General features: G+C 49.9%; 2 protein-coding genes across 14 annotated transcripts in view; one reads left to right on the top strand and one right to left on the bottom strand.

Moving 5' to 3' along the window:
- Positions 1 to 3,071, top strand: part of PRR5 (proline rich 5) — a 91,058-nt gene extending 87,987 nt beyond the window's left edge. For all 12 annotated transcript variants that reach the window (XM_090147302.1, XM_090147256.1, XM_090147273.1 and 9 more), the window contains one exon: positions 163 to 3,071. In XM_090147302.1, the coding sequence (XP_090003428.1) occupies positions 163 to 710 (548 nt within the window). In that variant the 3' untranslated portion in view covers positions 711 to 3,071. The remainder of the gene's footprint in view (positions 1 to 162) is intronic.
- A 38-nt stretch (positions 3,072 to 3,109) lies between these two features.
- LOC149919711 (uncharacterized) lies at positions 3,110 to 8,767 on the bottom strand. Of its 2 annotated transcripts, none has more exons than XM_090147331.1 (2): positions 8,077 to 8,767; positions 3,110 to 7,301 (listed from the first exon to the last, which is right to left on the bottom strand). In XM_090147331.1, exon 2 carries the CDS (start codon positions 7,210 to 7,212, stop codon positions 6,307 to 6,309), a length of 906 nt encoding a protein of 301 aa, XP_090003457.1. In that variant the 5' UTR covers positions 7,213 to 7,301; positions 8,077 to 8,767; the 3' UTR covers positions 3,110 to 6,306. The 2 variants fall into 2 exon arrangements, with proteins under 2 accessions (XP_090003457.1, XP_090003458.1); XM_090147332.1 differs by having other exon boundaries at positions 7,417 to 8,767.
- Between the last annotated feature and the right edge of the window lie 208 nt (positions 8,768 to 8,975).

Here is an 8,975-nt window from a genome sequence, read left to right on the forward strand (position 1 = left end):
CTACAAAACCAGTAAAATATATTATTTTTAAGAGGTTTGTGTCACACAAGAAAAAGCTTCTTAGTATTTGGGCCTGGACTTTTATTTGAACGCTCATAATTCTGAATAGCACAAAAACAGGAGACTTCATAGATGTCATCCTGGATCTTTCTTTCCTTACAGAGAAGCGGTTCTTCAGGCGTTCCAAGTCAGGTGACATCCTTGCCAAGAACCCCGTGGTGCGATCGAAAAGCTACAATAATCCACTGCTGACACCAGTAGCTGAGTATGAAACAGAGGGTATGGCTGCCAACGGGACAAGCATCCGAAGGCACTCTGTTTCAGAAATGACTTCCTGCCTGGAGCTCCAGGGGTACTCCAACCTCACCACCATCATGGACAATGGTTCTAAGAGCTCCATGACGGCCACAAAGAACTTGCTGTCCGACCAGGAGAGGTCCAGTGCTGGGTCAGCGCAGTGCTCCGGCAAGCTCAGCACAGTGGAACAACAGAAAGGACACTTCCACTCAATGGACGACCCACATAGGTCTTTTGAGCTGGACAGGGACCCTTCCTTGATTCCTGTTCCTTCTTCTAGCCCTGAGAACATAGTGGATCAGATTTTAGAGTCAATTGACTCTGATTCTGAAGGCATTTTTATTGATTTTGGCCGAGGTTGTTCCAAATCATCAGCATACAATGTGGACGTGAACAGACAGAGCGTCTTGTGAAGGACAGCAGGACACGAGCCTTGGTTTTTAATATTATACAAGAAAGCTACTAACGTGTTGAGTCAGACCATGGGCAAAAGCTATGTGTGTCTAGGGCACAACCTCAGCTGTGTTCAAGTATTCAAACACAACAGTTTACAAGAGGCAGAAAGCGGCTGCCTGGGGGGAGAAACCCTGATGACTTCTCCCTGTCCCTATCCTCTGTGTTCTGATTTCTTACTGTCTTTCTAAACATAGGGATTTACAGACTAACAGGTATCTGGTAAAAAGCAGTTGTTACAACTGGCAGGGTCTATTCAGTAATGCTGCCTAGTAAATGACTCAAGAGACTCCTGTTGAAGGGCAGGTTGTTCTCTGGACTGTTAGCTGGAGCACAGAAAATTATCCTTTTAATAAGAAAAACAGAAAAAAACAGAGGCTGTGGTCCTTCATAGCACAGAATACAACGATAAAGAAGTCTCTTTTAATCTTTTCTTGTACATCTTGTATGCACTCCTTTGCCCAACGGTGAGCTAAGAGTTCTTGAAGAATGGCAAATAAATGGAAATGTGCTACCTGACGTCATGCGATGCCTGATGTCTTGTATTCTGCTTTATGGCTGGTGCTTTGTGTCTGTGAGAGGGTTGTCTTGAAATTGGCTCTTAAGACCATGTTAAGACATGGCACTTCAAAGAAATCTGTGCGTTGCTGACTCCTAGAACAACCATTGTGGGGAAAGTTTCCAGCTAGGTTCAACTTGATTGTTTTTACTTAGTAAATAAAAATATGGCCTCTCGATGGGCATCTCCATTATCTATTTATATTCTTCAAGTAATTCCACAATGCATATGCTGTAAGTTGGAGCATGTGAAGTAGGTCGTAAGGTAGTGGATTGGTAGACGTGATGCCAACGTGAACAAGAAATCCTGATGCCTGACAGATTCTTGACAAGATGGCTTCACAGTAAATGCTGTGCTGCTGCATGTCATTGCATTGCAGGTGTCTCTTCTGGAGCTGGGAGGTAGTGGGCACCTCCACAGCTGCGCAGCAGAGATGGGCCTCCGAGTGATGAAACAGAGCCTGGTTCTTAGCTCAGAAACTCAAGGACTGCTAAGTGATATCATACTTCTTTGATGCAGAGATGAGCAATCTCTTCCATGTTCCAGTAGTCTCAAATCTTATGGCCGAGGAACAGACCTTGTGGGGAATGTGATAACTGAGACCCAAACAGGCTGAGACTCCACTCCTCAGTGTAAGTGTCCAGAGCACAGAGTCACGCGAGTTCTGGCATCAGGTTCCAGGCATACTTGGACCTGAGCACACTTCCAAGATCAAGACATGCTGCTTTGCCTCTGGGACCATCCTACATGGAGCAGAGTCAATGTGGGCGTACCTTGCCAAAATCAACTAGCGGAAACATAGATGCAGCAAAACATACCTGCAGCAAGAGCATCTCCCGTGCCTCTGGATGTTCAGCAAAAAGCCACAGATGATCAGACCACTCATAGAGTCATAGAATCATAGAATGGCCTGTGTTGAAAAGGACCACAATGACCATCTAGTTTCAAGCCTCCTGCGATTTGCAGAGTTGCAAACCACTGTACCAGGCTGCCCAGAACCACATCCAGCCTGACCTTGAATGCCTCCGGGGATGGGGCATCCACAAATCTTTGGGCACTCATCAGCTGCTTTCTGGCTGTGGTGATGCCTCTCTCATCCTATGGTGCTGCAGTGGAGCAAACCCAGGCGCTCTTCGGCCCTACAAGGTAGAGCAAGCTGGCAGCTCCATCACATTTTTGGCTTTTCAGGGTCCTACCAACATTTGGTATGTTTGCAAAGTGATGGTGGTGGTGCTACCAGATATTTGCCCGTGCTTTCCTCAAAGTGGAGTGCAGGAATGCTGCAGTCTCAAGGCCATGTTTGGGGCCATGTTTGATTCTGTACAAAGAGCAGGAGAGACAGGAGGTCTTGCTTTACTTTTATCTGATATGACAGGAATGGTAACTCCCAGAAGTGGAGAGCTGATGTTTTCTGTCCTTTTATCCTCCTGAATTGTTACAGGCTCCCATGTTAAGGCGGCCAGCACCTGCCCTCGTTCCTTCTGGCAAATGCTGTTCTGATTCCCAAAGAGCTCTCTGCTCTTTTCCTAGTTGGAATGGCTTCCAAGATCCTGCAAGGGCTATGCAGATCAACAGATAGCACTTAAAAATCCTGTCATCTGGCACTGCAGTGTGAGTGTCGTGCGAGCAAAGGGAACTGGGAGGCTGACCTAAGGAGCAGCTGCTGAGCACCATGGAGGAGACATACAGCTCCCTGAAGCACAAATGGAAGTAGCAGAATAATTGACTGCAAATAATGCTGTCCAAATAGAGGCCTCTTTTTTTTTTTTTTTTTCCTTTTCTCCTTAGAAGTGGGGAAAATGGCTTTTGGTTCCTCAGTTAGTTCCTATCAAGGTGTTTTTAATTAGCACTTCTGACTAAAACGTCCTTGCCGATACTGCCTGAGTTGGTCGGCTTCAGCAATGGAAGAGCTTAGAGCTGTCTCTCTCCTACTGCCCTGGGTATAATGTGTAGGCATGCAAGTCTATGAATGTATCTGGTCTGTCTCCAAAGTTCTAGTTAGAGATGTGTGGATTGCCCCTTTATTAGGATATAAGAGAATCTCTGAAATGACAACGTCAGAAAGGCCTTTGTGTTAGATTGGGCAGCAAGTGTTTTAATGACATCTTGCAGCATGAAACAACACAAAATTCTCCTTAGTCCTACAGCTGACAGTTTGCGTATGTCTTATCACAGTGCTTCCAGCAGCACCTAATGGCTGCTAGAAATTAGTCCCCATTAGAGGTTGGGAGGAAGGCGGTCCGTCCCCTGGCGCACTGTCCTGCTTTAGATGCTGGAGCTTCTCCACTCCAGAACCTGAGCACTTCTGCAGCTGTGTTGGTTGTACGTAAGGAGCACAGATGCCTGCAGACTGTCATTATGTCAGGCCTCAATTTCCCACTGCCAGGAAGCCAGAGAACAGCACTTTGCCCTGCTGCTAGCTGGCAGTCTTCTGTCTGCCACTGCTCTAAGACTCTGGTTGTTGTAGGTTGAGAATTGTATATTTTTTAATCTAGAGTCTGCCCGTGGTTGCTGTAGTTGCACACTGCAATTCCTGTCTTCTCTGAGGAGAAAGCACTAACAGTGCAAGTGCCTGGTAGCTGGACCCATCCCATGGCCCACCAGCACCACGGCCTTCCTTATAGCCCTGTGTCCTGCCATGAGAAGATGAGCTGATGCACTTTGTACAGATTCTGGATCCCTTTTTCAGTGCAAAGGGAAATGATGGTGCTTGGGGCTGGTGGAGCACACCATTGACCTGCTGTCTAAGTGTCATAATTACGTTGGCATTTTTAATATTCTTTGGGCAGGTTGAAGTGACTGGTAATTAAACAATGGAAATGGCCCCTGATTTCACAAGTGTTGTACCCTCAGGTCTTTCACTGCGTAATTGGATTAGCAGCAGGCTGGCTGCTGCCTGCCCGTAGCAGGATTACTGAGCTGAGATGGGCTGCCAGCAAGCTCTGACAAAACCAGAGAGAAGGGAAAGGTGAGCAGTGAGTGGCACAGGGCTGCTGGAAGGTCACTGTTTGGTAGCTGCCTTTGGAGAGTTAGGTATCGGAGGATCAGTTTATATTTCGACTACAGACAGTCTACATCAGTGTTTTCACCCTGACAATTGCTAAGTCCTCCAGAATATTTTTTTTTAACTATTTGGAGTGAAGTAATCATTTATTTTATTTTATTTTGTTTTTTCAAAGTAAATAATTGTGGGAGAACATATAGCTAGATTTCAAAATGCGCTCCCCTTACAGACCCCAGAACTTTGATTTGGAAATCAGGATTTGTGGGAAATACTTAAGGCACTCCTACTGTCTTCACAATGAAGATTAGTCTCAGGATCAAATTGCCAGACTGGGGCTGGAAGAGCAAAATAGCTTAATTCCATGTCTTCAGCGGGCCTTTTGCGTGGCTTTAAGTCACTTAATAACTCTGTATGTCAGCTACCTATTCAGAACTTGTGGATAATGTTCTTATCGGTCTTCAAATTATCAAGTGTATTGTGTGTTGCTCCAATGTTTCATAATAAGGCATTCTCGAGGAGAGGAGACAGCATATTAGCCGATGATGGAGTATAAATGAAGAGTGCAATCCCAACTTCTCTGTATTTGTTGCCATCATACCCTTTTAATGGATCCGCTCCGCTGAATGAGGTCTATACATGCTAAATAATTCTTACTTATGATCGATCCTCCATTTATCTCAATGCTTCGTTTGGCTTTCCACCTCAATAGCAGTCCTCGCTGACAAGCTCACAATGGCACGACGCTCTGTTCCTTTACATGATAATACCTTCATAATAGAATGATCAGAGAGTTGTAGAATGGCTTACGTTGGAGGGGATGTTAAAGATCATCGACTTCCAATCCCCCTGCCATGGACAGGGCTGCCAATCACTAGGTCAGGCTGCCCAGGGCTCCATCCAACCTGGCCTTGAATGCCTCCAGCAGTGAGCAGCCTGTTCCAGTGCCTCATCACCCCCAACGAAAAAAATTCTTCCCAACGTCTAACCTAAGCCTATCCCTTTTTATTTTTAAGCCATTCCCCCTGTAATACTTTGAGCTCTGAGACCTTTTTCTTTTTTTCCCCTTTGAATACATGTTATTTTGTTATTATCGTCATCAAGCTTCTAGTTTTACATTCTTCTAAACAGTTTAGGTCCCTATTCTGTCCCGAATATACTTAGTGAGTCCCAGGAGCAAATATCACTGCTTCATGCTTCATCCATCTCTTCTAGCCAAAAAAATAAGGGAAGACATTCAGCTTGATTTCCAAAGAGGAAAATTTATCTGCCCACTTCCAGTAGTTCTGTGGAAAACTAAGATCATAATATTATGTTCTTTATGATTGCTCAAACGGTTTTTTGCCAGGTACAGATGCGAAGCTTGATCGTGTGTAAGCGCTTGGCTCATAACCTCAGGCGTGTGATAAAGCACAGGTGAGGTGTGTGTGTTCCCCAGCACAGCGGCTGTCTATCACATGAGACTCCATCTGCTGTGAATTATTTAGCCACTTCCACCACAGATGTGAAGGATGTGCAATCATCCTGAAGAGTGATACGCTGCACCTGGTCCATACTCCTGGGATGTTCACTGGCGATCTCATTGCATGGTAAGGTAGAGGTGTGGAAGAGGAAACACTGCACACCAAAAAAGGAAGCAGAGTGGTATCTGGGTAGTGAACTGGCCGGAGAAACTTTTAGTGAAACTTTGAGAGGAAAACTGAAGCAACTTCAAATGAAAAGTGACCCACGTGTGTTATTAGTGCTGTCAGGAGTGCCTATGTATGGTTGTGGAAATAAAGTTGTGATTCTCCAGCCTGCCACAGGACCAGAAGAGGGAGAAAGCAGCATGGGCAGGGGCAGCAACGCCAACAGACTTGCCAATAACCCGGAGACTTTTTCTGTGTTTTGCTTTTTTTTAACTTATTTTTATTTTCTCTCCAAACAGCAGGCCGAGAGGCAGATGTTGGCCTCCCGGCCTGCCATAGCCATGCTCCGACAGCCGTCGGATGGCGGCCTAGCGCCGCTGCCGGGGCCGCCTCTTGCGGGGTGGGGGCGAATCCTGGGGGCTGCTGCGGGTCTTCCTCTTCAGGGGGCGCCGGGGCCCCCCACACGAGTGGCCTCTGCCCTGGGCGGAAGGGCCCGCTGCTGCTGCCTGCCCCGGCTCCTCCTGCGGCTCCCGTGCTGAGGCCGCAGCGGAGGTGCCGGGGTGCCCAGGTCCCCCAGCAGAGCTGCCGTGCAGCTCCTCGGGGCCTGAGGCAGGAAGATCCCGCTGGGAGGCTCTGGTGTTGGGGCTGGCTGCAGGGCTGTCCTCCCGCCCTCCTGCAGCATGGCCGTCCCGCTGGTCCAGCTGGCGGCGGATCTGGGGGCCGTAGAGGGCTGCGGCGGTGCTGATGAGGCGCCGTACAAAGGGCACCACGTCGCCGTTGGTGATCGGTTGCAGCTCCCGCACCAAGGTCTCCTCGTCCAGCCCGTGCTCACAGAGGAAGTTCACAGTGGTCCACTGTCCCACCTGCACTTCCCACCAATCGTCGCTGGACATCTCCTGGATCTCTTCCTGCAGCCACTGTAGCAGGGGTGCGAGGTCTTCGGGATGTTGGTTGAAAAAGGCAGCCCAGACCTCGGCTGGGAAGTTGTGCTCAGGTGGAATGAGCACCGGCTCTGCAGGCCCCTGCTCATCCTGCAGGCCATCACCCGAGTGTCCCGTGGGCTGCGGGATGGAACACTCAAGATAGTCGTCCTGTGACCTCAGCGAGTAGCAGATGGTGGCTATCTTGTGCCCGCATACGGCACAACTCGGCTTCTGCTTGGCCCACCAGATGGCACAGCCGTAGCAGAGCTGGTGGTGGCAGGGGGTCACATAGGCGACATCCTCCCGGCCTTGCCCACAGATGGGGCAGGTCCAGTTGGATGGCACGTCCATGGCCCCGGGCTCTGCGGTGGGCTGGGGAGAGCTGAGGTCGGGAAGCTGCTCCCCTCACTGATGCTGCAGCAGGCAGAAGGTGTTACAAACTGCAAAAGAGAAAGAGAGGCCATGGTCACTTGCTGCCCCAGTCCGTCGGCAAGAAACCCTGCCAGTCTCAGTTCCCCACCAGCTGCCACAGGGGCCGTGACCTGCACCACTCACCTCTGCTGCTGCAAGTGCACCCTGCGCATCATCCCCAGCTGCCTGAGCCAGGCAGGGCAGGGGGAAACACTGGTGATACCGTGGGATGGGCAGCAAGAACTGCTGCCGGTAGCCCCACAGCACAACACAACCAATTTGTTCACTGCTCCAAGTCTTGCAGCTACGCTCAACTGGAGTCCAGGCACGAGTGCACGCTGGCCTCTGTTGGTGCCCAAATCTATGCAGCAAGGGCTCATATAGAGGTTACAGCCATCTCTCCTTGACGTCACTACCCCTTGGTCAGCTCCTCAAAGTCCCTGCCTGCCCACACTGCTTGGATGATGGACTGCACGCCCCGTTTGCAGAGCGGGCACTGGAGCCTGCTGCTAGTCCATCACTGGATGCAGAGGAAACAAAACTAGTGGCAGCGTGGCATGGTGTATGTCATGCTGCCCCAGTTCTCCAGGCATAAGGGGCAGGTGGTGTCTAAAGCTGCTTCCACCAGCTGCAGTGGGCATGGGGGAGTGGGAGATGGCAATTTGCTCCCCAACACTGACACTGTGGCAGCAAGTGTTACACTGGAAGAGGACAAGAGACCCCATGGGCATAGGCCGGCCTGGGGAGGCTCCCTTGAGAAGCATCCCCCCAGCTGCCAGCATGAGGGACTGTCACACTGCCTACCTGCACTGCTGCACGTGACTCCCTGAAAAGTCCCTGAAACAGAGTTGCCTGCTCCCAGCAGGGTCAGGGTAAAGCACAAGTGGCTCTGAGACGGCCGCTGAGAGCTGCGCAAGCAGCACCCAGAGCACGTTCCAGCTCCAAAGCTTGCCTTGTCCACACTCCAGTCCTCGCGCACACGCTCGGTTGGAGGCCAGGCACAAACTGACGGGCTGGGCTGCTGCACCCGCATTAAAGCAGGGTGGGCTGAGCAGTCACAATCCATTGCCCAGAGATGTCACAAACCATCGCTTGGCCATGTCCTCACCTTCACTCAAGGACATCACCACCCGTTCCCCAGTGATGCCACCATCCGTTGCTTGGTCACCACAATGAGCTGGCCTCATCTGCTGCACATGTGCCAGCAGCACACCAGTCCCAGCACACTTTTCTGGGTGTTCCCCAGCACCTCTGCTTCTTCCATTCCTCCCCACATCTCATGTGCTTGGCATCAGTGTTTCACGCCCATCACCGCTGCCTGGGACATGTCTTCCCACAGGCCCCATTGGGTTGCTCAGGCCATGGCACGCAGCCCCAGGCATGTACAACCAAAGGTTTATTCAATAAAAGGTCACACTTCTGTCTGTCTCTTGGACTAGATGATTGTAGAGGTCTTTTGCAGCCTTAATGGTTCTGTGATTCTATGCTACCCACATCCGAGGTCACTGCTGAGTGAACGTTTCACTTCAGTGGAACATAAGGTCATGCTGGCGTCACCAATGTTGACAGCGCTCCTTCATTTAAGTGTTTATTTTTTTGTATTCAATCTCAAGTGTGCAGTGGTCTGGTCTTCTGAAAAGCCAGCAGCTGCAGAAACAGCGTGTGGCTGCTAATTATCTTAAGTGGGGTAGGAAAAGAGGGCT

Source organism: Phasianus colchicus, chromosome 1 (assembly GCF_987193195.1).
Source record: "Phasianus colchicus chromosome 1, bPhaCol1.hap1.1, whole genome shotgun sequence".
NCBI classification, from domain to species: Eukaryota; Metazoa; Chordata; class Aves; order Galliformes; family Phasianidae; genus Phasianus; species Phasianus colchicus.

Coding starts and splice junctions, on each gene's coding strand:
- LOC149919711 (XM_090147331.1), bottom strand. CDS start 7,212: ATGGACGTGCCATCCAACTGGACCTGCCCCATCTGTGGGCAAGGCCGG.